This window comes from Cetorhinus maximus, chromosome 14, assembly GCF_964194155.1.
Source record: "Cetorhinus maximus chromosome 14, sCetMax3.hap1.1, whole genome shotgun sequence".
NCBI classification, from domain to species: Eukaryota; Metazoa; Chordata; class Chondrichthyes; order Lamniformes; family Cetorhinidae; genus Cetorhinus; species Cetorhinus maximus.
Genome location: NC_135892.1, coordinates 19,063,433 through 19,090,442, shown reverse-complemented (window position 1 = coordinate 19,090,442; position 27,010 = coordinate 19,063,433). Strand labels below are relative to the sequence as shown.

The window sequence follows — 27,010 nt, the reverse complement described above, 5'->3', positions numbered from 1 at the left end:
TACTCTACAGGTTGTATCATTAGTGTAAATGTTTGATTCACTTAATTCCTTTGCTACTGTCAGACCCAGAATAAAAGAGACTTTAATCAGGCTTCTTTCAATAAACTCAGAATGATTGATTTATTATAAAACAAAACTTCATTTTTAAAACAAGTTGCAAGAACTAGTTAACACACAATTTGTAATCTGGAAGTGTAACTATCTATCCCTTTTAAAATTCCCCCGCACCCACACACACAAACAAAAGACAAGCAAATAGGGTCTCTGCAAAGATGGGCAGTTGAAGAAAGAACTTTATGAAAAGGATAAAGTTCACAGGGTTTTGATGCGATTGATTCCTTGTGTGAGGACAGGTCGCTATTCCCAGTAGATGTTTGGAGGTTCTCGCCAATGGAGTTTCAGAGTGGAGGAAAATGGAGCCGGATCAATCCTTGTCTCAGCTTCCCAAGTACAGATAAATTCCATTGAGTTGAGGGTTCCTAGCTGGATACTGATAACCACACTATACTATACCTGCCTTAGAGGAAGTGCAATGAAGTTTCACTAGACAGTTTCTTGGGATCAGTTGGCCATCCTATAAGGAGAACTTGAGCAGATAAAGCCTATGGTAAGATAGTTTGCCATAGTCCCTGAAGGATTATAGGCCTTTCTCAGACAGAGACAAGTGGTTATATCACTTGAGGCCTCCATAAACTACCACAACTAATACAGGGATTGAACCAATGCTATTGGCATCATTCTGCACCACAGCTTAGCCATCTAGCCAACTGAGCTAACCGACCCTAAAGACAAGCCCCATATTTCCTTGATATTAAAAGACTGAGAAGTAGGCATTAGAGAGATGTGATTGCACGGTGACCAGGTTTATATTATTGAAACATACAAAGTTCTTACAGGGCTGAACAAGGTAGATGTAGGAAGGCTGTTTCCCCTGGCTGGGGGTCCAGAACCACAGGACACAGTCTCAGAATAAGAGGTAGACAATTTAGGACTGAGATGAGGAGGAATTTCTTCACTTAGAGAGTGGTAAATTTTTGGAATTCTCAACCTAGAGGACTGTGGAGGCTTAGTGATTACGTATGTTCAAGACAGAGATAGATAGATTTCCAGGTAGTAAAGACATCAAGGAATATGGGGATAGTGCAGGAAAATGGTGTTGAGATAGAAGATCAGCCATGACCTAATTGAATGGTAGAGAAGGGTTAAAGGGCCAAATGGCTTAATCCTGCTCCTATTTCCTATGTTCATAAGTTTAGGAACTAAATATTCCAGGCTGCTTGATGTCTTGAAATAACAGACAAAATAGAAATGGAGAGGGTAGGGCTGGATAGCCCTGATAATAAAGAAAGACATAAATACGGTAGTGAGGAAAGATCTTGTCTCAGAAGATCAGGAGGTCAAATCAATATGGATAGCGATTTTAAAAAGGGGGCAGAAAACACTGGTGGTGTGTAGTTTATAGATTCCTTAACAGCAGCATAAACTGTTGGATGCATATTAATCAAGAAGTAAGAGGAGATTGGAATAAAGTATTTGTGTCGCCTTCTGATATTTCTCCATCAGTGGGTGTTAAAACAAAAATGGCATCAGTGATGCTTCTTCCAAGCATGAATCCGAACTGACCTTCATGGATTTCCACTATTTTTCTCAGTCTCTGGTCCAGGGCTCTCTGGGTGTTATGAAATGCAATAGACATCCGGAGGCAGAAAATATGGGACAGTTTGCTACTTTTTTAAAGGAAAAGTTGGCACATCTGTGAATCGATGGGGTTTAAAAATGGGACTGTCCATTTGGATGGTTGCCCTAAATCACTAGATCTGAAAGTGCAGAGTATGGTAAGCAAAGAGTTCCACACTTGCATGTGTTTGGTCAGCCCAGGAGGTCTAATTTTACTCGTTCTGCCACGTGGGACTTCACAAATCAAACCTGTTGATCTGCCATAGCTTTAACATTAATATCCTAAGGCACCCCCTCCCGGATCAACAGATCTACATAACTGAAATTGTGCCAGTATGGTGGAGTCTCCCAGATGTTATAGGGAAGGAGGGGCATTGATTCTGAAAGGGTCCACTTGATGGGACATGTTTGCACCTGACGGGGACCACCTGCCTCACTCTCGCGATACTTCCTCCGTCACCTCCCGCGAGATCTCGCCGCTCTCGCGAAAGGTCGCCGCTCTCGCGAGGTTTGGCGCCAGGCCCCCGCCATGTTGTGCTGGTATTTTGGTTTCGCTTGGATCGGTGACGGCCGCGGGTAGGAGCGGCCCGGCTGGGTGGGTGGAGCCGGCCGCTATCCGATTGGAGACGCGGGGGAGGAGCAGCGGTAAGTGGGGGAGGTGGCGGTGTGGCGCCGCATCGCGCGACCCGTAGTGACCGCGGAGGTGGCGGGCGAGAGACGAACCCCCGCAGCGGGGCCCGGAATCCGGGACTGGCCGAGCCGTGCAGCCCGGCTGACACAGGGCGCCCGGCAGTGGCCAGCTCTTAGTGTGGGTCACTACCACCACCGTCAGGTATAGGCCCCAGGTCTGGTGTTAGTGTGGGTCAGCGTGGCCAGAGTGTCCTGCCCCAGGCCCCCTGCTAGTGTGGGTCAGCGTGGCCAGAGTGTCCTGCCCCAGGCCCCCTGCTAGTGTGGGTCAGCGTGGCCAGAGTGTCCTGCCCCAGGCCCCCTGCTAGTGTGGGTCAGCGTGGCCAGAGTGTCCTGCCCCAGGCCCCCTGCTAGTGTGGGTCAGCGTGGCCAGAGTGTCCTGCCCCAGGCCCCCTGCTAGTGTGGGTCAGCGTGGCCAGAGTGTCCTGCCCCAGGCCCCCTGCTAGTGTGGGTCAGCGTGGCCAGAGTGTCCTGCCCCAGGCCCCCTGTTAGTGTGGGTCAGCGTGGCCAGAGTGTCCTGCCCCAGGCCCCCTGTTAGTGTGGGTCAGCGTGGCCAGAGTGTCCTGCCCCAGGCCCCCTGTTAGTGTGGGTCAGCGTGGCCAGAGTGTCCTGCCCCAGGCCCCCTGTTAGTGTGGGTCAGCGTGGCCAGAGTGTCCTGCCCCAGTCAGTGTCAGTGGATGTCATCAGTTGTTATAATGACAACCTTTGAATTGTTCCTTGGGGGTGGGCAAATCTGAGCTGCATGTGTTTGTAGTTGAGTTGGATTGAAGTTGACTTGCCTAACAATGGAAGATTGCAACCTTGTCAGTCCTTTTGTGGCTGTCTTAGTAACCTGCGGCTTAAGCTCGGCAAGGCCTCGGTACTTCTGGCACAACCTGACATGTCTTGTTATCATAGCTGAGCTCAGGAGAGGTGGACCTGTTAATTTGGATCAGGGCTGCTGAGTACTCCACTCCAGATAAGTCTGCCAGCCAGTGACCACCTAGTTCGATCCTACCTGGGCAAATAGAGGACTGGTCAAGCTCCAGTAGAGCCTACTTGAGGATCTCTAACCCATTTTTTCCTCAGTCTTTATTTAAGCTGATTGGACTCTAAACACATTGATGAATTTCTGCATGTCAATTACTCTACTGATCAAAATAAATATTGAATTATGGAACCTTCCAATACAGGAGGAGGCCATTCAACCAATGGTGCCTGTGCTGGCTCTAACCAGTTAATCCCACCCCCTTTTTGCCATTGGCCTGCAATTTTTCCTTCTCGGGTAACTTTGAAAGTTATTATTGAATCTGCTTCCACTTTCAGCAATGCATTCCAGATCATCATAATTCACTGTAACAAAGTTCTCCTCATCTCCCTCTTGATTCTTTTGCCAATTATCTTAAAATATGTACTGTAGCTGGTTTGCCTTTTTTTTAGGACTTTTCATGCAAGTGATAATGAAGGTAACTGTACATCCTGAGTGATACTAACTTCTGTGCTTAAGTCACATTAATTGCAAACCCATTTCAACACGTTTAGCCATTTAGTGGCATTTTAAAAAAAAGACTTGTCTAGTAGCATCTTTCAGGATGCACCAAAGCACTTAACCAATTAAGTACTTTTGGAACATAGTCACTGTTGTAAGGCAGGAAATGTGCAAGCCAAGTTACACGCAACAAGTTCCCACAAATAGCAAGGTGATAATGACCAGATATACTGCTTTTAGGGAGGTTGGCTGAAGAATAAATACTGACTGGAGCACCAGGGATAGCTACCCTGTTCTTCTTTGAAATAGTGCTTGGAAACTTTTACATTCACCTCAGAGGACAGACGGTGTCTCGGTTTAACATCTCATCCGAAAGGTGACATCTCCAATGCAGTACTAAGGCGGTGCTACATTGTTGGAATGTCAGCCAGGCCTTAGTGCTGAAGACCTTGGACTCCAAAGGGAGTATGCTATTGCTGAGCCATTGGTGGCATTTGACTGGACTGTTCTTTCTGTGAGCCTTATGCCTTATCTTATTGTGACTGAATAAGGAAGGACAACAGCCCAGGCTTTTTGTGAGAGGTGAACCTTGAATTGTACACATGCAGAAAAGTCAAGATATGGGAAATTGTGTTAGCATGTTACAGGCTAGTGAAGGCATTTCTGGAATTATTATCTGGTTTCTGTTCTGTAAAATTCTTCTGGCCCATTGTAAAATGTCCAGAATAACAACCAAGTGCTCAATCCATCAACTATGTGTAACTGTATTTGTCCACATGAGCCACCTAGAATAATCCCATTGTCCTTTCTTACACCTTTAAAGCTTTTCCATTTCCAGCAATGATCTAATTCCATTTTTAGAGAATTTATTGGTTCTGATTTGTGACACAGTTTGTGGTAAGGAATTCAGTTTCTAGATAGACATTTTTTTCTCATCTCCCCTTTAATTCTGCATGGCGGGGGTGCAGGTGGCGTGGTGATAACATCACTGCGCTAGTAATCAAGAGGCCCTACACTAGGAACACTGGTTCAAATTCTACTGTGGCAGTTGGTGGAATTTAAATTCCATTAATTAATTTGATTAATTTTTTAAACATCTGGAATTGAAAGCTAGTGCCAGTAATGGTGCCACTTAATTATCATTGTCATAAAAACTCATTTGGGAAAGGAAATCTGCTGTACCTTACCTGGCCTGATCTACATATATCTCCAGACCCACAGTAATGTGGTTGACTCTTAACTGCCCTCTGAAATAGCTTAGCAAGCCACTCAATTGTACCAGACCACTGCAGAAAAATCAAAAAGAAATAAAACCGGATGGACCACCTGACATTGACTCGGGTACTGGAAATGACAGTGGCTCCCCCAACCCTGTCAACCTTGCAAAAACCTCCTTACTAACATCTGGGGGCTTGTGCCAAAATTGGGAAAGCTGCCCCATAGACTAGTCAAGCAACAACCTGACATAGTCACACTCACTGCATCATACCTTACAGCCAATGTCCCAGACAGCACCGTCACCAACCCACCTGCAGGACAGACCCAGCAGAGGTGGCAACACAGTCGGGAGAAGGGAGAACGTTTCCCTGGGAGTCCTCAATATTGAATCCGGACTCCATTAAAATTCATGGTAAGCATTAGGAGGCTTTCTCACCCATGTCAACCTGATGCCACCTATTGCCCCCTCCCCCCCAACCCTCTGCTGATGAATCAGTACTCCTCCATGTTGAACACCACCTTGGGGGGAGCTTTGAGGGTGGCAAGGGCACGGAATGTACTCTGAGTGGGGGGTCTTCAGTGTCCATCGCCAGGAGTGGCTTGGTAGCACCACTACTGATTGAGCTAGCTGAGTCCTGATGGGCATATCTGCCAGGCTGGGCCAGCAGCAGATGGTGAGGCAACCAACAAGGGGGTAAAACCTCATGGCCTGGCATATCCCTCACTTTACCATTACCTTCAAGCCAAGGGATCAACCCTGATTCAATGAAGAGTGCAGGGGGGCATGCTAGGAGTGGCACCAGGCATACCTAAAGATGTGGTGTAGCCTGGTGAAGCTACAGCACAGGACTACATGCATGCCAACAGTGAAAACAGCATGTGATAAACAGAGTTGAGCGATTCTACAACCAACAGATGAGATCTAAGTTCTGCAGTTCTGCCACATCTAATCGTGAATGGTAGTGGACAATTAAACAACTAACAGGAGGAGGCTCCACAAATATTCCTTCCTCAATGACAGGGAAGCCCAGCACATCAATGCAAAAGACAAGGCTGAATCATTTGCAACCATCTTCAGCCAGAAGTGCCAAGTGATTGATCCATGTCGACCTCATCCTGGGATCCCCAGCATCACAGATGTCAGTCTTCAGCCAATTCGATTCACTTCACATGATATCAGGAAATGGCTGAAAGCACTGGGTATTGTAAAAGCTATGGGCCCTGACAATATCCTGGCAACTTGTGCTCCAGAACTAGCTGCATCCCTAGCCAAGTTATTCCTACAGCTACAATACTGGCATCTCCCAGACAACGTGGAAAATTGCCCAGATATGTTCTGTGCAAAAAAAAACAGGACAAATCCCATCTGACTAATTACCAACCCATCAGTCTCTCAATTGTCAGCAAAGTGATGGAAAGTGTCGTTGACAGTGCTATCAAGTGGCACTTACACATGACCTGCTTACAGCTCAGTTTGGGTTCTGCCAGGGCAACTCGGCTTCTGACCTTATTACAGCCTTGGTCCAAACGTGGACAAAAGAGCTGAAATCAAAAGGTGAGGTTGGAGTGACTACCCTTGACATCAAAGCAATATTTGACCAAGTGTGGCATCAAGGAACCTGGCAAAATTGATGTCAATGGGAATTGGGGGAAAGCTCCCCATTGTTTGTTTTTTTTTTCCTTCCAGGAATATACAAGGAAAGGGGTTTAAAAATGCCAACTGCAACCCTGGTTCTGTGTGCTAGGCTGGTGTTCTGTTCTGGTGTGTGTGTGCTGTGAAGGTCACAGCTGAACTCCCCATTGTTTGGTTGGAGTCATACTTAGCACAAAGGAAAATGGTCGTTGTTGGAGGCCAATCATCTTAGTCCCAGAGCATCACCAAAGGAGCTCTTCAGGGTAGGTTCCAAAGACCAACCATTTTCAGCTGCTTCATCACTGACCTGCCTTCCATCATAAGATCATAAGTAGGGATGTTTGCTGATGGTTGCACAGTATTCAGTACTATTTGTAACACCTCAGACACTGAAGCAGTCCGTGCCAATTTGCAGCCGGACCCAGACAACAGTCAGTCGTGGGCTGATAAATGGCAAGTAACATTCATGCCACACAATGTTCAGCAACATTCACGACTTCTCAGATACTGAAGCAGTCCATGTCCAAATGCAGCAAGCCCTGGACAATATTAATGTTTGAGCTGACAAGTGGCAAGTAACATTCACGCAACACAAGTGCCAAGCAGTGACCATCTCCAACAATAGAGAATCTAACCATCTCCTTTTGACATTCATTGGTATTCCCATTGCTGAATCCTCCACTATCAGTATCCTGAGTATTACCACTGACCAGAAACTGAACTGGACCAGCTGTATAAATACTGTGGCTACGAAAGCAGGTCAGAGGCTGGGAATTCTGTGGCGAGTAGCTAACATCCTGACTCCCTAAATCCTCTCCACCTTCTACAAGGCACATGTCAGGAGTCTGATTGAACATTCTTTACTTGCCTGGATGAGTGTGGCTCCAATAACACTCAAGAAGCTCAACGACATCCAGGGCAAAGCAATCTTGCTTGCTCTGCACCCCATCCACCAATTTAAACATTCACTCCCTCCACCATTGCACAGTGGCAGCATTGTGTACTGTATACAAGATGCACTGCAGCAACTCACCAAGGCTCTTTCAACAGTACCCTCCAAACCCATGACCTCTACCACCTTCAAATAACTCTAAAAAGTTGATCAAGTACAACCTGTCTTTTAGATAACAAAAACAGAAAAAATAGACTCATCAGGTCTTACAGCACCTGTGGAGAGAGAAAAACAAAGTTAATGTTTTGAGTCTGTGTGACCTTTCTTCAGAGCTGAAGAGAAGTGGAAATGTGATGAAATTTACAGCATAAATTTCATCACGTTCCCACTTCTCTTCAGGTCTGGAGAAAGGTCATACGGACTCAAAACGTTAACTTTGTTTTTCTCTCTCCACAGATGCTGTAAGACCTGCTGAGTTTATCCAGCATTTTCTGTTTTTGTTTCAGATTTACAGCATCCACAGTATTTTGCTTTTATCTCTGTCTTTTGGATATTTGTGCTGACTGATCTTGGATTAGCTCATTTTTCTCTTAAGTCCTTAATTTTTTCCTACATTATAGATTCAGCAATTTGGTAACAGCTAAACTGGCACACATTTTCTTTCCACAGACTTTTGGAAAATTATAGTTAGTTAGTTAATTATAATTATCCTCCTCACTCAGGATCCTTGGATATAAACCATAGGGCTCCTATGATAGTCCTTTTGAGTAATGCTCCCAACTAATTGTCCCGACCTGATTAGCTTATCCTTTTCGCTACTGATGAGTCTATAGTCTTTTTATTGCCCTGTTATTTAGGTAATGTTCTTCTGTGTTCCCTTCTGTGTAATCTTCTGTTATCATTCTACATATCTCTGTTATCATTCTACATATCTTGGCTTTCTCTAATGTTTATCCTTTAAGTGCTAAATGGTTGTTAGCACCATAAAAGTTTACAGCACACAAGGAGGCCATTTGTCTCATTTTCATGTCTTGCCTCTTTAGAACAATCCAAAAAAATCCAGCTACCCCAGTCTTCCCATAGCCTTGTATCTTTACCTGCTTCAAACATCTAATCTTACCTTAAAGAATCCAATGCTCAAACCCTCACTATGGTTAAATATTCCATGCTGCATTGGTGCTCAGCGTAAAGAAAATTCTCCCATCATCTCATAATATCTATCTTAACCCCCAGCCAGGGGAAGTGGCCTTTTCCTGTGTAGCTTACCAAAACTCATTTTTTAAAAAACACCTGCATCAAATTTCTTGACCTCCTCTGTTCTGATAGAAACTGTTCCAGCACCTCAAGTATTTCCTTTAACTCTAGCTTCTTGTCACTGTTAGCATTTTGGTGAATCTGTGCACTCTTTGGCACCAATGTCCTTTTTACCATGGGATCCCAAACCTGAATTGTTGCTTTGTACAATTTTATAGTGCCGGTTGGCAAGGTTAGGGGGCAATGGGGAAGAGGGAAGGAAAGAGTTTAGAGATTTAAAATAGCGAGAATAAAGGAGTTGGCCTCATGCTGTGGGAAACACTTGGTTATGTGGGAAGAAGAATATGGCTGTTGCTGAATATGATGAGGTTGGCAGGTTTTGATTGAGTTGAGACACTGGCTGCATACCTGGTTTTCCATTGTTTGGTTTTTCTTGGTTTTATTATGTTATGTGATCCTTTGCTCTTATTGCCCTAAAAGCTGAGTTTGGAATATTGTGATTGAAAGGTTAAATCAAATTCTTAAAATACACAAGCAAGATAAAGCTTCTTAAAGCATAGACATAGGAGGATGCTGTGGAGAAGCAGGAGGTTCTGTGGAAAGATCTGGCTGAGAGTGGTGTAAGGATAGGCACATACTGGTACTTAAGAGCTGTATTGATGTATGACAATATTCCATATAAACCCAACAATTGGATTACACAGATGAGGAGCTGTTGGGAAAAGAGTGAAGTGAAGGATTTGAGGAGGTGGCTGTGGCTTGGGTCAAGGTCTGGTTATCTTCGAGTGAGACAGAGCTGTTAATGAGAAGCTGTTGTCAAGTTATCCCAAGTGAACTCTGTGCCCATATTGCGACGTGATAGATCTTGCTGAAGTTTGCTTAGCAGTATTACTTTGGGCATTACTCTGTTAATGGCTTTGGGTGTTGCCTTTTCACTCCCTGTAAGAGTGAATCATTCAGGAAGGCATGGAGTGTTTAGCTCTTGATTGCTTGTCTTGCAGACTGTAATGGGAAATCTTGAAGGAGGAAGATGAGCAAAACATTTTTTTGAGAGATTTTTAAGACTAATATATAAATGTCAAAGTAATTTTGAGGAAATGGAAAGGTGCTTCAGTTTGAACTTCTGAAGGCAGTGCAGAACAGAGGTGAAAGTCAAGTGTCTTTTGGTTTTTTATATAGATGTTATAATTTAATTTGAATTAATATATTTACTAACTCCCCTCTTGGTCATCTATGTAGACAACGTTCTGAATCTGGGAGATGCATTTGGGTGGACGAGGAGCAGGAATCAGTCATCTGGGAAGAATGAGTCAATCTGAGGTAAGTAAAGAAGAAAGACAGACTTGCATTTATACAACACCTTTCACAAACACAGAACATCCCAAAGCACTTTACAACCAATGAATTACTTTTGAGGTGTAGTCACTGTTATAATATATCAACTGCAGCAGCCAATATGTGCACAGCAAGGTCCCACAAACACAGTTGTGATAATGACCAGATGATCTGTTTTATTGACTTTAGTTGAGGAATTGGCCAACTCACTGACGGGAGCTCTTCGAAGTAGTGCGATGGGATCTTTTATGCTACCTGAGACCACGGTTTAACACCTCATTGGAAAGGCATTATCAGTACAGCATTATCTCATTAATGCACTGGAGTGCCAGTCATAGATTATGTTCTCAAGTCCCTGGAAGCTAAAAAATTAAGCATGATAGAAAGTACGACAGCGAGTGACAAAACAGTACTGAAGGTTGGCAAAACCAATAGGATGCAAGTGGTATACTTGAAGGGCATTCATAATGTCTGCAAGGCATCTAATATATAAACACAGTGCACTGACCTGAATTTAGTTCAGTGTTTGTGTCATACTTACCTGTTACACCTCAGGTCATGCCGTAGAAGCAAATTCATTATAAATTTCTTGCAGTTGATATTAAAATTTAGTCATAGTGATCCACTCATGAAGAATAATTAACAAAAAAGATGAACAATTGGAAATAGGGTGGGAATTGGTGGATATGCCATTTTTTTCTTTCAACCTGTTGACTACAGGAACAAAATAAACTTTCTCATAGCATAAATTTCAAAATAACAGATTTAACATTGACTATGAGTTTGTCTTTGAGCAGTTTCATTAATGTTTTATGTACAAAGCTTCAGCCTGTCTCAGATGCCTGTGATGGGAGTTGATACTTTTCCCTGAGATCTTACTCTGTTGAAAGCATTTGTTGCAGCGTGTGTTGCTTTTCATCCTGCACTACGAGTATCCTTCAGTGCAAGTGAAATGCTGGTGCCCCTCATACAAGTACAGACATGTACCTTTGTTAAAATAAAGGCATGCAGAAATACCAGCACAGGACAAAGCAAATTTGAGAATGAATATTCAGCTGTTTTCCAGGCACATTTTATATTTGTCATAGTATCATGTGTTTAATCTGATATGAAATGCTCAATTTTACTTCTGGCTGGTATTTATGCCTCAACTAACAACTAAGAAACAAATGATCATGTCATAATCACATTGCTGTCTGTAGGACCTAGCTGTTTGCAAAATTGGCTGCCATGTTTGTTCCTTTACAACATGACTACATTTCAGAAGTACCTGGCAGTGAAGCACTTTGAGACATTGTGAAAGGCCCTATATGTCCAAGTCTTTCTTTCTTTGAGCCAGTCAGAGAGAGCGAGAGAGACACAAACAAATTATGATTCACAGCAATTGTGTTTATTTTTACTTAACATTTAATTCCAGAACACTGATTGCAGAAAATTTGTTTATTTTTCTTAGTATAATTGTGTCTAAACTAACGATTTCAGGGCTTCTCCCCCTGCTAAATGATTTTAAATCTTTTTGGAAGAACAATTTAAATTACTGGTTTGCTTTACTGACCGTATTTTCATTTAGTTTTTGGTTCCTGCTGATTGGCTGTTGCCCATATCAATCATGGCAATCCCTTCTAACTTGACAGTGCCGGCTTTTGCTGTATGTAAGCTCTGACCCATGGGCGCTGGAGTGGAAAAACCTAAACGTTTGAGTTATGATCTGGAATGCACTACCCAAAGAGGTGGAGTAGGAGATCTAATAGTAATAGTTTAAAAGGGTATTGGATATGTCGTTGGAAAGGGAAAATTTGCAGGGCTATGGGGAAAGAACAGGGGACTGGAACTAATCAGATAGCTCTTTCAAAGAAGCAGTACAGGCCCTTGGACCAAATGGCAGCCTCCTTTGCTATAAGATTCTTTGTGTGGGTTTACTGAATTCTTCTTGGTTAAAATCTAAAAACAGTAAAAGCCATGAACTTTGGGACTTTTATCTGAGGCATGCAATCTTACCTGAGGCAGACATCATGGCCCGAAAGTTCCGAGCAGCGGCAAGGACAAGTGGATTGCCACTGCGCTTGTAAATTCCCCCAATTCGACGCTGCTGCGCATTGCTTCTGGGCTATTCCGATCCCGGCTTTCACAGAAATACGCAGTGCAGCGGCGACTCTCTGGGAACTCCATCGGAGCAGAACAGAGTCGGGGGGAAAACAGGCCACGCCCCCTTTTTTACGGCACCTAGCTGCCATGTGGTAAGTTTGAAGGGCACTCTTTGAATGTTAGTGAATGAGTGGGTGAGGTGGATTGTTGGGATGGGGAGGATTATTGGGTCCAGTCGGTGTGGTCATCCAGGTCGGGTGGTCGGTGGGTTGGGTGATTGGGGGGTCAGCTGTGCAGTTACCCAGGTCTAAGGTTTTAGTCTGGGTAACATTTCCTGAGTAACTATCTAGGTAAGCACCATGGAACTGTCCAAAGTCCCTGACTAGCTCAGAGCCGGTGGTATTCGTGGAGGCTCCCAGGGAGCAGAGGAATTGTGCATCGGAAGTTTAAACTTCCCGGGCAATTCCCATGTAGGTCAGCGCATCAGGACTTCTGCAGGGTCCTGACATGCATCTTGGGTCATACGTCCGGATTCCGATGATCTGGAGACTGGAACATTTAGGCCCATAATTCTTTATGACTGGATGGGCAAGATAGGCCAATAAGAGAATTTTTCACTGGGAGTTCTAGGTCCCAGCCACTTTCAAAGTAATCTGAAAATGCTGACTAAGTAAAGTATTTTTGCTGTTTAGGTTGGTGAGGGATGAAGAAGAAATAGCCACAGCTTGTAATGTGATGGTTGGGACATGGCATGTCCTATTCCTTTTCATTAGTCACGTTAGTGCCTACGACTCCAGCGTAACAGGATTATGTGAAATTCTATACTTTTCAATGTCTGTTCTTTCAATCAAATCATGATTTTTAAGACCTCATTTGCTGACTCATTCTCACAGCATTCTCATTTATACTCATATTGTGCATATAATGCATATGAATATGAATTTGATCTCGCACATGATTACACTCTTGCTCATTGCACAGTCACTTGCTGTTGCACAGTGTTCACTCACAATGGAAAAAAAATATTTTAGCTTGCCCTTAAGATTGTTGGAAATACTTTTGCGCTTAGAGATGTATCATCCAAGCCCTGGCATTTGGGAAACTGAGGCACACACTGTACGCTCTGACTTGTGAATATCACCGTAAAAGATCAAATCATGTAATGGTTACAGCTCAGGTGGAAGCCTTTTGGCTCATTGAGCCCATGTGGGCTCTTTGCCAGGGGAACTTAGCTAGTCTCACTCCTGGGCCCTCTCCCCACACCCCTGCAACTTTTTTGAAAGCCATGATTGAAACTGCCTCCACCACACTTTCAGACAGTGCATTTCAGAACTTAACGACTCGCTACGTTAAAAAAAACACTCGTTGTCTTTGGCTCTTTTGCTCTCTCGCTTTATATTGTACCCTCTGATCTTGATCTTTCCACCGAAGGGGAAAGTTTCTCTCTATCTGCTCTGTCTTGTCCCCTCATGACTTTTTAACACCTCTATCAGATCTCCCTTCAACTCCCTTCAACCTAAGGAAAACAACCCAGCTTCTCCAGTCTATCCATACAACTGAAGTCCATCTTCCCTGGAATCATTCTCGTAATTTTTTTTTCTGCATCCTCTCCAAAGCCTTCACATCCTTCCTAAAGTGAAGAATTGGATGCAATACTCCAGTTGGGACCAAACCAGTTTTTTTTATAAAAGCTTATCATAACTTCCTTGCTTTTGTACTCTTTCTTTATTTATAACACTCAGGATTCCATCTTTTTAACCACTTTCTCAACCTGCCCTCCCACCTTCAACAATTTGTGCACATATCTGCAGGTCTCTGTTCCTGCACCTCCTTTAGAATTGTGTTCCTTAGTTTATATTGCTTCTCCTCATGAAGCCTCTTGAAACCGATCACTATCCTCTCAAATTCCTACTTCCAATTTTTGTGTCTACAAATTTTGAAATTGTGCCTTGTACACCTAAGTTTAGGTTATTAAATAAAGCAGTGGTCCTAGCACTGACCACTGGGGAACCTTTCTCAAATCTGAAAAATAGCTGTTCGCTACTATTTCTTGTTTCCTCTCATTCAGCCTCTTTCACTTTTATTCCATGGATTTCAACTTTGCTGACAAACCTATTATGTGGCACTTTATCAGATGCCTTTGACCACATTGACCTCATGACCCTCATCAACACTCTTGCCTCATCAGAAAACTCAAGTTAATTAAACACAAAATAAAAACTGGAAATACCTGAAATAATCAGGTCTGGCAGCATCTGTGGGGAGAGAGAGAGCAGAGTTCATGTTCAGATCTGTGACTTTTCTTCACGATTGGGAAAGTTAAAAGTGTTATAAATTTTCAGCAAGCGAAAGGGAGGATGGTGGGAAAGGACAAAAAGGAAGGTTGGTGATGTGGCAGAGGGCAGGAGAAATTAAATGACAAAAAATGTCATGGTGCATGGCCAAAGGGAGTGGTAATGGCAAAAGCAAAGAAATAAAATATATACCTAGTGGAAGTGTTTACGGCGGAATCCTGAAAACTGCCATCCGAAAGTTAAAGGAGCTGAAAGAAACAAGGGGGAGAAAACCAAACTAGCAAAGAAAAAGGAAACAAGATGGGGGTAGTGTTTAGGATCTAAAATTGTTGAACTCAGTGTTGAGTCCAGAGGGCTGTAAAGTGTCCAGTGGAAAAATGATGTGCTGTTCCTCGTTTGTGTTGAGCTTCATTCAAACACTGCAAGAGGCAGGGGCAGAAAGTACAGTGTAGAAGTAAGGTGGAAAATTGAAATGATAAGTGACTGGAAGAGACCACGTCGTGAGCAGTGAATACAGTACATCAAGTTGAAAGAAGGTCAAGCACAAGTAAATCACCTGGAAAGAATGTTTTGGGCCTTGGATGATGAGAAGGGAGGATGTAAAAGGCAGGTGTTGCACCTCCTGCACTTGCATGGAAAGGTACTAAAGGAAGGGAATTGTTGTTGGGGATAACTGAGGAGTGGACCAGGGTCTTGCAGAGGAAATGGCCCCTTTGGAATGCTAGGGGTGACATCACACTGGAGGTGTGGAAATGGTGGAAGATGACTCTTTGAATTGAGAGTCTGGTGGTCTGGAAGGTGAGGGCAAGGACAAGACTGCAAAGTGCTCCTTTAGTGTCTTGGTCATGCCTCCTGATTCCATGTGTAGATCGTTTTGGTTCCTAATGGACCTCACCCCTCCTTACTACTCTTTTACTATTTATATGTCAAAAAAAGACTTGGATTCCCACTTATGTGAGCTGCCAGTCTCTTCTCATACCCTCTTTTGCTCCTCTTGTTTGCTTTTTCTCCTTCCCCTCTGAACTTTCTATAGTCAGCCTAGTTCTCACTTGTATTAACAACCTGACGTCTGTCACATGGCACCCGTTTCAGCTTCATTTTACTCTCTCTTTTGTCATCCAGTGAGCTCTGGCTTTTGGTTGCCCTATATTCCCCCCTCGTAGGACGGTACTGCATTTGTACCTAAACCATTTCTTTAAAGGCAGTCCATAATTCTATTACAATTTTGTCTGCCGACCTTTGATTCCAATTTACCTGGGACAGATGTATTCTCACCCTGCTGAAAATGGCCGTCCGCCAATTAAGTATTTTTACTCTCGATTGCTGCTTATCATTTTCCATAAATTATCTAAGTTCAATGATACTTATGATCTTTGTTCCCGAAATGTTCATCTACTGATGTTTGCTTCACTTAACCAACCAGTACCATTTCCAGCCATGTCTTTCTTGTTGAGTCAGAAATGTATTGCTCAAGAAAATTCTCTGAACACGCTTCAGATACGCCTTTCCTGTCTGCGCTTTACATTATTACTGTCCCAATCTGTATTAGGACAACTGAAATCCCCCATTATCACTATTTTTTAGTTTTTACACCCCTCTGCACCTTTCCCTGCACATTTGCTTCCCCACATCTTTCCCATTAGCTGGTGGCCTATAAAATGCACCCAATAATGTAATCGTACCTCTATTGTCCTTTTTTAATTCATTCATGGCATTTTGGCTTCCCTGGCTGGGCCAGTAGTTATTGCCCACCCCTAGTTGCCCTTGAGAAGGTGGTGGTGAGCTGCCTTCTTGAACCGCTGCAGTCCATGTGCTGAAGGTACATCACAATGCTGTTAGAAAGGGAGTTCCAGGCTTTTGGCCCAGCGACAGTGAAGGAATAGCGATATATTTCTAAATCAGGATGAGTGACTTGGAGAGGAACTTCCAGGTGGTGGTGTTCCCATCTATCTGCTGCCCTTGTCCTTCTAGCTGGTAGTGGTCGTGGGCTTGGAAGGTGCTGTCTCAGGAGCTTTGGTGAATCCCTGCAGTGCATCTTGTAAATGGTACACATTGCTGCTACTGTGCGTCGGTGGTGGAGGGAGTGGATGTTTGTGGATGCGGTTCCAATCAATTTGTTCTGGACGGTGTCAAGCTTCTTGAGTGTTGTGGGAGCTGCACTCATCAGGCAAGTGGGGAGTATTCCATCACACTCCTGACTTGTGCCTTGTAGATGGTAGGCAGGCTTTGGGGAGCCAGGAGGTGGGTTGCTGGTTGCACAGTTCCTAGCCTCTGACCAAATAGGTTCTGTCCTTGAGTCTTCTGGGGCATCCTCTCTTTCTCTTAATGATCCATTAGGCGGATAATAATAGTCTTGTACACTCTTGCTTCCCATCAAGTCCCATTTTGTTGATAAGCCTAAAGTAGGAACACAGGAGTAGGCCATTCAGCCCATCAAACCTACACCATTCAACTAGATCATGGCTGATCATCTACCTCAATGCCACTTTCTTGCTCTATCCCCCTTGATGTCATTAGTATCCAGGTATCTATCGTTTTCTGTCTTGAACATGCTCAATGACCGAGCTTCCACAGCCCTGTGGGGTAGAGGATTCTAAAGAGTCACCAGCCTTTGAGTGAAGAAATTCTTCCTCATCTCAATCTCAAAAGGCCTTTCTCTTATTCTGAGACTGTGTCTCCTGGTTCTAGACTCACCAGCCAGGGGAAATATCCTATCTACATCTACCCTGTCATGTCCTGTAAGAATTTTGTAAGTTTCATTGAGATCATCTCTCATTCTTCAAAATTCTAGAGAATATAGGCCCAGTTTTCTCAATCTCTCCTCGTAAAACAACCCCCACCCCCCCAACCACCACCCAGGGATTAGTCTGGTGGACCTCTGTTGTACTCTTTTTCTTAGATAAGGAGACCAAAACTGTGCACATGCTACAGGTGCATTCTCACCAAGGCTGTATACAATTTTTTCGTCTTTACTCTTGTATTCAAATCACCTCGTGATGAAGGCCAACATACCATTTGCCTTCCTAATTGCTTGCTGCACCTGCATGCTAGCTTTTAGTAAAAATGCTACAAGTCAGAACTGATTACCTTAGGGATTTTTGAATCAGGTGTGCCATTGAGTAACTAGGGAGGAACTAGGAACAATTCTGAATTACCAGTTCAACCATAACAAAAAAAGGAAAATGCAAAAGAATTGCAGATGCTGGAAAGCTGAAATTAAAGCACAAATTGCTGCAAATACTCAGCAGGTCAAGCAATACCTTTGTTGGTAACAGGTGAATTAATATTTCAGATGGAGAACTGAGTTCTGACAATGGATCTGTGTCTTGATTGTGAACTCAATTTAAAAATAAAAAAAAGAGTTGGCGAATCCATTAAGTGACTCAACATTTTCTTTGCTATTTATTTCCTTCAACAACTGAAATTTATAAATGCAAAATAAGGTTGGTAACAAAGACATTTAAAATTCACAGACTTTAGCTGATTGAAGCATACCATAAAGTTGATTTTTGCGTCTTTGATTATTTTTATTTGGTGTTTATGCTAAGAACATAAGAAATAGGAGCAAGAATAGGCCTTTCAAACCTTGTAGATTAACCAAATGGTAGACAAGCTCCCTTAGCTACATATTTCTGCAATTTCCCCACATCCCTTAATTAATTTAGTGCCCAATAATCTATCAATCTCTCTTGAATATACTTATTGACTAAGCATCTGTAGATCTCTGGGTAGAAAGTTCCAAAGACTCTCAACCCATTGAGTGAAGAAATTTCTCCTCATCTCAGTCCTAAATGACCGACTCTTATTCTGAAACCGAGACCCCTTACTCTAAACTCCCCAGCCTGGAGAAACATCCTTCCAGCATCTATCCTATCAAGCCCCTGTGAATTTTCTATGCTTAAATGAGATTACCTTTCATTCTTGTAAACTCTGCTCCCTTCTCAGTTTTGACCTTTCTGGTGCTCCGCTTCACTGTCAGCCTCATCCGCTTGTCATGCTAACAAGAGAAGTTAAAGTTAGCATTAATATGAAAGAAGAGGTTTATAATGCTTCCAAAATTGCACTTTGAGGACTCTAGCCACCCTCGAACCTGATCTTGAATTTTATATATTTGACCAATCTGCATGTATGCAGAATGAACAGCTTTCAAGAATGCTTTAACTAATCTGTCCAACGGTATCTGCACAGCCTGTAACTGTATCTGGTTGTTTTCAAAATAATTTGAAGAAAAGATAAAGAACCGATTTCAGAAACTTTAGTCTGGTTTATTTTGCATCAAGTGCTTTTTAAGAGTGTGTGCATCCCACTACCAACATGACAGACAGCAATGATTGCATACTTGCCTGATTTTATTTATGTTTTAATTACAAAGAATCTATGTTCCTCAGTGGAAAAATTAAACAGTATCTCTGTATAACAGTATTATTTGTCTTTTTGTAATTTTCAATTGAAACCAGATAATGAATTTGAGTAGGTTTTCAACTCCACTTTAAAACATTTCATTTTTTTAACTTCAGAAAGCGAATCAAGCTGAGAGAGAGAGCCACAGAGACAGACAGTCAAATTGTTCACGTTTACTCTTTGGAAACAGTGATTTGTTATCGTAAGATTTGTTTATCGGCTGCAGTGGGTAAGTGAAACGTTAATTATTAGTTGAGTGCAAAACCCCAGATGCCTTATGAAGTGATTCATTTTTGTATATTAACTTAATGAGGGAGAAGGAGGTATTGAGGGAAATATTGGGGGAAATTGGTCAATAATCAGGGTGGAGGAGTTGAAATTCAGATGCAGGAAGAGATGGTGATAACTTCAGATGGATATCGAGTTACTGTGTATTTGGAGTGAGTGGTTAATTGTAGAAATAGAATAGTTTGAAGATGAGCATTGGATAGTGGGGAGGCAATATTTCTAAATGGATGTAGGGTAACAGAGCAGTGGGCAAAACCACATTTTCACTTTTTTACCACAATTAATTAATAAATTCACTTTACTCCATTGCGTCATAGGTTATTACATTGTCAGGCTTTAAAATTAGGTGGCTCGGGTGAGAAAACAGAATTGGATAGCTCAAAAGGCTAAAAACTGGACAGGCTTCTTGGGAGTGGTGGGAATTGGGGGTCGAGGGAGGGTAACCATGTAAGTGAAGACCCAAGAATGAGGCAGTGACAAAAGTGTACCATTACTGGTTCCTAAATGAACCATTAAATTTAAGGATGCTTCAAAATCAACTTCAACTTGATTTTTTACCCTGGCATCAGGAAAGTAACAGGCCAGTTGGGGTTCCTGGTTGCAGTTGTGGAAAAGATTGCTTGATCCTTTTAATAGCATCTCCTATAAGTGCACTTTTCCAAACACAGCCACACACCCATGGCTCCCTAGTTATCCCTTTCTCTGTTGTTCTGTAACTCTAGTTTCAGAGCATATAAATACAGTCACCTCAGTGCGATTTAACACTGGAGTGTGACTTTGAGCAAGAGTGTTGGGAGTCGGGTGAGTGAAGAGGGGAAGGAGGTGTTCCTTTGCTTTTTCTAACTTTTTCACGCAATAAGATTTGGTTCATGCTCTGCTACAGGGGAAGAAACTAGCTGTTTGGTGAGTGTCTATGTGGTTAAGGCTTGTTCTATTCCTAAGGTTTAAAATAGTACACAAACTGGTGGTAAGGTTAATAAAATATATTTTAAAATAATTAGGTAGTTGATTAAAACACATTAAGGATGGCAAGACAGGTGATGTATCATGGCTGCAGCATGTGGAAGCTCCTGGATGTCACTATGATCCATGGCAAACATGTCTGCAGTAAGTGTTTGCAGCTCAAAGAGCTTTGGCTCAGACTCATTGAGCTGGAGGCCGAGCTGTATACACTGCAATGCATCAGGGAGGGGAAAAGTTACCTGTAAACTTTGTACCAGGAGGCAGTCATACCCCTTAGGGTAGGGTCTTCTGATTTGGTCACTGGTCAGGGACAGGAGGGTGTGACTGCAAGTGAGGCAGGTAAGGGGGCCCAGAGCGCAGGAGTGCAAGAGTCTCAGCTTTTGCAATTGTCCAACAGGTTTCAGATTTGTTTTTTTGAGTGAGAGCTGCAGGGCGGGTGAGCTAACTGACCACGGCACCATGGTACAGGAGCCCATTCAAGTGGCGGGAGTAAAAGCATATAATTGCATAAGGATGGTAGCAGGTCCCAAGATTGGATAGAATATAAAAGACAGTAAAGAATAACTAAACGATTAATAAGGAGGGAAAAAATAGAGTACAAGAGAAAGCTAGCTAGAAATATAAAAACAGTACGTTTCTATGGATATTTAAAAAAGAAAAGAGTTAACAAAGTGAATGTTGGTCCTATAGAAAGTGACTGGGGAATTAATAATGAAAAATAAGGAGATGGCAGATGAATTGAACAAGTATTTTGCATTGACCTTCACTATAGAGGATCATCCCAGAATCAGGCAATGGCAGGGAGGGAATAACTCAAAATTATAATCACTAGAGGAGTGGTACTGAGCAAATTGTTGGAGCTGCGGGCTGACAAGCCCCTGGGTCCAGATGGACATTATCCTAGGAAAGTAAAAGATGTGGTTCATGAGATAGTTGAAGCTGGTTTTAATTTCCAAAATTCCCTAGATTCAGGGAAGGTCCCATTAGATTGGAAAATAGTGAATGTAACTCCTTTATTCAAAAAGTGAGGGAGACAGAAAGCAGGAAACATCAGGCCAGTTAGCTTAACATCTGTGATGGGGAAATGTTAGAAGCTGCTAGAAATGTTAGACGTTGTAGCAAGACACTTAGAAAAATTCAAGGTAATGAGGCAGAGTCAACATGATTTTGTGAGAGGGAATTCATGTTTAACCAATTTATTGGAGTTCTTTGAAGAAGTAACATGTGCTGTGAATAAAGGGGAACTGGTGGATGTACTGTACTTAGATTTACAGAAGGCTTTTGGAGCATCAAAAGTTATTGCAGAAAATAAAAGCTCATGGTGTGGGAGCAACATATTGACATGGATAGAAGATTAGCTAGCTAACAGGAAACAGGTATAAATGGGTCATTTTCTGGCTGGCAAGATGTAATGAATGGTGAGCCACAAGGATCAGTGCTGGGCGCTCAACTTTTTACAATTTATATAAATGACTTGGATGAAAGGACTGAAGGTATGGTTGCTAAATTTGCTGATGACACAACAATAGCTAGGAAAGTAAGTTGCTCTCCTTCATTGGCAGAGGTATAGAATATAAAAGTAAGGATGTAATGTTGGAATTGTTTAAAACACTGGTGAGGCCACAACTGGAGTATTGTGTGCAGTTCTGGTCACCACATTACAAGAAGGATGTAATAGCTGTGGAGAGAGCGCAGAGGTGGTTTACAAGAATGTTGCCAGGGTTAGAAAAGAGTAGCTACGAGGAGAGATTGGATAGGTTGGGGTTATTTTCCTTAGAACAAAGAAGCCTGAGAGGTGGCTTGATTGACGTTTACAAAATTATGAGGGGAATAGATAGAGTGGACAGGATAAAATTGTTTCCCTTGATGGAGAATTCTAGAACCAGGGGACATAGATTCAAGATAAGTGGCAGAAGGTGTAGGGGGGACATGAGGAAGAACTTTTTTACGCAGGGGGTAGTGGGTGTCTGGAATTTGTTGCCCAAGTTGGTGGTAGAGGCAGAAACTTTAAACTCTTTTAAAAAGTACCTGGATCTGCACCTTAAGTGCTGTAAGCTGCAGGGCTATGGGCCGGGTGCAGGAAGGTGGGATTAGAAAGGGCACCTGGGTGTCCTTGGGCTGGCATGGACAAGATGGGCCGAATGGCCTCCTGTGCTGTAACTTTTCTATGGTTCTAAGAGGACATGAGGTTACAAAGGGACATAGGTTAAGTAAGTGGGCAAAGATCTGGCAAATGGAGTATAATGTGGGAAAATGTGAAATTGGCCATTTTGGCAGGAAGAATAAAAAAGCATCATATCTAAATGGTGAGAGATTGCAGAGCTCTGAGGCGTAGAGGGATCTGGGTGTCCAAGTGCATGAATCGCAAAAGGTTAGCATGCAGGTACAGCAAATAATTAGAAAAGTTAATAAAATGTTATTGTTCGTTGCGAGGGGAATTGAATACAAAAGTAGAGAGGCTATGCTTCATTTATGCAGGGCATTGGTGAGACCACAACTGGAGTACTGTGGTTAGTGGTCAGAGTGTGTTCAGTACCATTTGTGAAGACTCAGACACTGAAGCAGTCCGTATCCAAATGTAGCAGGAGTTGGGCAGTATCCAGGCTTGGGCTGGCAAGAGGCAAGTAACATTCGTGCCACACAAGTACCAGGCAATGACCATCTCCATCAAGAGAGAATCTAACCATCGCCCATGACATTCAATGGTATTACCATCACTGAATCCCCCACTATCAACACCCTGGGGGTTACCACTGATCAGAAACTGAATTGGATGAGCCATATAAATACTCTGACTACAAGAGCAAGTCAGAGGCTAGGAATCCTGCAATGGGTAATTCGCCTCCTGACTCCCCAAAGCCTGTCCACCATCTACAAGGCACAAGTCAAGAGCATGACGGAACACTCTCCGCTTGCCTAGCTGAGTGCAGCTCCCACTACACTCGAAGTTTGACACCAGCCAAGAAAAAGCAGCCCGCTTGATTGGCACCCAATCCACAAACATTCACTCCCTCCACCACCGACGCACAGTGACACAGTGTGTACCATCTACAAGATGCGCTACAGGAACTCACCAAGGCTCCTTTGACAGTGCCTTCCAAACCCACAACTGCTATCATCTAGAAGGACAAGGACAACAGATGCATGGGAACAGCACCACCTGGAAGCTCCCCTCCAAGCCATTCCCCACCCTGACTTGGAAATATATCGCAGTTCCTTCACTGTTGCTTGGTCAAAATCCTGGAACTACCTCTCTCAGCATTGTAGGTGTACCTACCACACATGGACTGAAGCAGTTCAAGAAGGCAGCGCACCACCATCTTACGGGCAGTTAGGGATGGGCAATAAATGCTGGCCTAGTCAACGATGCCCACATCCCATGAATGAATAAAAAGAGAGTCTCCTTATTTGAGGAAGGATATAAATGCGTTGGAAGCAGTTCAGAGAAGGTTAACTAGACTAATACCAGGAATGGGAGGGTTGTCTTATGAGGAAAGGTTGGACTTGTATCTGCTGGAGTTTAGAAGAGTAAGAAGTGACTTGATTGAAACACAAGATTCTGAGGGGTGCTGACAGGGTGGACTGGAGAGGATATTTCCCCTTGTGGGAGAATCTAGAACTAGGGGTCACTGTTTAAAAATAAGGGGTCACTCATTTAAGAGAGATGAGATTTTTTTTCTGAGGGTAGTGAGTCTTTGGAACTGTTCAAGGCAGTGGAAGCAGAGTTTTTGAATATTTTTAAGGCAAAGGTAGATAGATTCTTGATAGGTAATTTGGGGGGGCGGTTGATGAGAATGTAGAATTGAGGTACAGTCAGATCAGCCATGATCTTATTGAATGGTGGAGCAGGCTCGAAGGTCCAAGTCCTGCTCCTCCTAATTCTTATGTTCAACGAGTGCATCTGGAGTCCCTTTTTACACCTTTGGTAGTCCCAGACAGTCAGGTTTCAGAAATTCTCATCCTGCAATTTTCGCTCAACATCAGAACAAGAGTCAGAAATTCAGTGCCTTGAGTTTGTCGTTCAATTAGAAAATGGCTGATCTTTATCTATTAATCTTGGTTTTCAAATTTTCAATTGACCCTAGTTTCAACAGCTTTTGTTGGGGGGGCGGGTGTAGATGGGGCTGTGGGTGGGTGGGGGGGAGAACAGGATCCCTGATTTCCACTACCCTTTATGTGAAAAGGTGTGATGTTCCACTAAATGTGAAGTTCCACTGCTCCAACATAGGCATAATAAGTTAAATGGCCTCCCATTTTGCTGTTAATCCATAAAATCTTCAAAGATTTACGATGGTCTAAATTACTAAAACTAGCATGTTTCCAATATTCAGAAAGTAATCATTTAATCACCTTTCTTTCAGAAAATGCCTGATGGGACACGAGAGTTTTGCTGTGATTGAGGCTTGCACCTTTGTGCTGACGCAGTGCCACACTTGACGAGGCAAAATACGAATGGCCCAGGGAAGTCAACAAATTGATATTCAGGTTCTGCATGACCTGCGGCAAAAGTTCCCTGAAGTACCTGAGCGTGTTGTCTCCCACTGTATACTGCAGGTAGGTACAGTAAAGTCTAAGCAAGCTGATTCCACAGTCCTTTAGTTTAAACCATTGATGTAGAAACTAGCGCATTGATTTTTTTGCAGATGCAACATCACTTATTCATCATAGCAGTGGTGTCTTTTTAAAAAGTTTGGCAAGTTATTCATGATCCCTCCTTCGTGTTGACTATCTTTCATCTGTTCCTGCAAGCAATTTTTTAATCCTGACTGACATTCCATGGAAGCGCAGAGGAAATCTGAGTTGAGAGCTGTTGCTTGTCCATTGGGGTATTAAACTGAGGCTTCTTTGGTCCAGGTGCACCTTATGTCTTCACTTGAAAGAACAAGGAGTTCTCCTGGTGTCAGAGTTTCTCGCCCATTCTCTCACATGATTGTGCAATAAGTACATCTGTAATGCTTCTAACATAAGAAAAATCTAATGTTGAATTGGCATTTGGCAGACTGAGGGGGGAAATTTATGGCTGAAGTTTTGGTGTAGTTTGAACAATGTTTTTTTTTTCCCTTTTGTAATTTAAATATATAAATTTTCAAACAAAATTGTTATTTAAGAGAAGGAATACTAATGTTAGATGCATTAATTTATTTCCTAATTTTCTGTTGCTATATTTTTTCCTAGAACGGTAACAATTTGGATGCTTGCTGTAAGTTCTTGTCTCAAGAAAGCACCAAGTATCTTTATGGAGAAGGGGACCTGAATTTTTTGGATGAACCCAGCATTTCTGGACTTCACAATCGCATGTCTGAACTCAATCTCGATGTCCAGTCCCAGAATGTGTATCAGCGTTGGAAGGAAGGAAGTCAATTGAATGGAAGTAGAACGCTGCCTCATAGTGTCAATGATGGGGCACTCCCGACTGCTCTAACCAGCTATGAGCCTACACAGGAACTGCAGGTAACGCCAACTCAGTTGGCTGCAGGCTTGAATATGTTTGGAGCGATGGACATGAGTCGCAGCCCTTCTTCTCCCCAGCAGCTTGGACTTCTTCAGCCATTGAGCTCCAAGGGAATATCGAGTACAGCCCAACAAATACCTAGGTTCAACCCAATTACTGTCACTCTAGCACCCAATCTTCAGACAGTCCATAACACTCCTACATCTTTGCACATACGTGGTGTGCCTCCGCCTGTACTTAATAGCCCTCAAGGGAATTCGATCTACATTAGACCTTACTTGACGTCACAAAGCAGTACGAGCCGCCAGATGTCACAGCAGCCTGGTTGGATATCTGGGCAGCATACCAGCGCTTCACAGTACGGTCACAATCAACAGCACCAGGTCTTCCAGGCTCCACAGTACTCGCATCAGCAGCAAATGGAACAAGTAGCAGGCCTCTGTGCCCCTGTTACTTCGCAAAGTGGTTCAGCATATACCTCATCCCAACAGTCTGTGCACCCAGGCCAGCAAAGCCACCAGACCTCTCATGTGTACATGCCTATCAGCTCCCCCACGACTCCTCAAGTTCCCCCATACCAGCCCTCTAATAGTGCACAACCTTCGATTTACAGTCAGTATAACATTCAAAATATCTCAACAGGGTCACGGAAAAACCAAATTGAGATCAAACTTGAATCACCACAGAGGAATAATCCAACAATGCTGCGTTCCTCCAACTCACGCACAGCCCCTGCACCTTCTATCAGCAGCCAGCCTGTAGGCAGGAATCAACCCACGGTCTACATTTCTGCCAGCCCTCCATCATGCGAGGAGATGGTCGGACGCAACCAGCCGAAGGTGTATATCTCAGCAAACTCGACAGCCAGCGATGAGCCGGGTCTACGAAATCAGCCCACTGTGTACATATCAGCAAACCCAGGTTCGGCATCCTCCTCTCGAAGTGCCACAGGGCAGATTAGCATGGGTCCACAGCAGGGTGCTTTCATTCAACCCGCTTACATCCGTCATCACCCACCCAAGAGTCGCAGTGTTGGCAATTGCAATGCTGCCACTTCTCCTCGAGTGGTGGTCACCCAGCCCAATACCAAGTACACTTTTAAGATTACAGTTTCACCAAACAAGCCACCTGCTATTTCCCCTGGGGTTGCATCACCGACATTTGAACCTTCCAATCTCTTAAGCCTCCCTGATCATTACGCGGAGCCTGAACCTGTCCAACATTTGCAGCTAGCGACTGATCCTGCTTCAGCTCGCGACAATCGGATCAGTGAGATACGAAGAATGAGTGCAGGGTCTGATGATGCTGCCTATACAGAAGGTACAGAGAATTTTGAAAGTTTGTCTATCTCGAGGTTTAACAC

At 43.3% G+C, this 27,010-nt stretch overlaps 1 protein-coding gene across 4 annotated transcripts in view; it reads left to right on the top strand.

Annotated features, from left to right (window-relative positions):
- The first annotated feature begins 2,185 nt into the window (after positions 1 to 2,185).
- tab2 (TGF-beta activated kinase 1 (MAP3K7) binding protein 2) overlaps positions 2,186 to 27,010 on the top strand; it is a 39,451-nt gene continuing 14,626 nt past the window's right edge. Inside the window, exons 1-5 of one of the 4 annotated variants that reach the window (XM_078556613.1) lie at positions 2,186 to 2,322; positions 10,069 to 10,149; positions 19,061 to 19,173; positions 24,557 to 24,749; positions 25,371 to 26,967. In XM_078556613.1, the coding sequence (XP_078412739.1) occupies positions 24,648 to 24,749; positions 25,371 to 26,967 (1,699 nt within the window). In that variant the 5' untranslated portion in view covers positions 2,186 to 2,322; positions 10,069 to 10,149; positions 19,061 to 19,173; positions 24,557 to 24,647. The remainder of the gene's footprint in view (positions 2,323 to 10,068; positions 10,150 to 19,060; positions 19,174 to 24,556; positions 24,750 to 25,370; positions 26,968 to 27,010) is intronic. The other 3 variants (XM_078556614.1, XM_078556615.1, XM_078556616.1) reach the window with 3 other exon arrangements.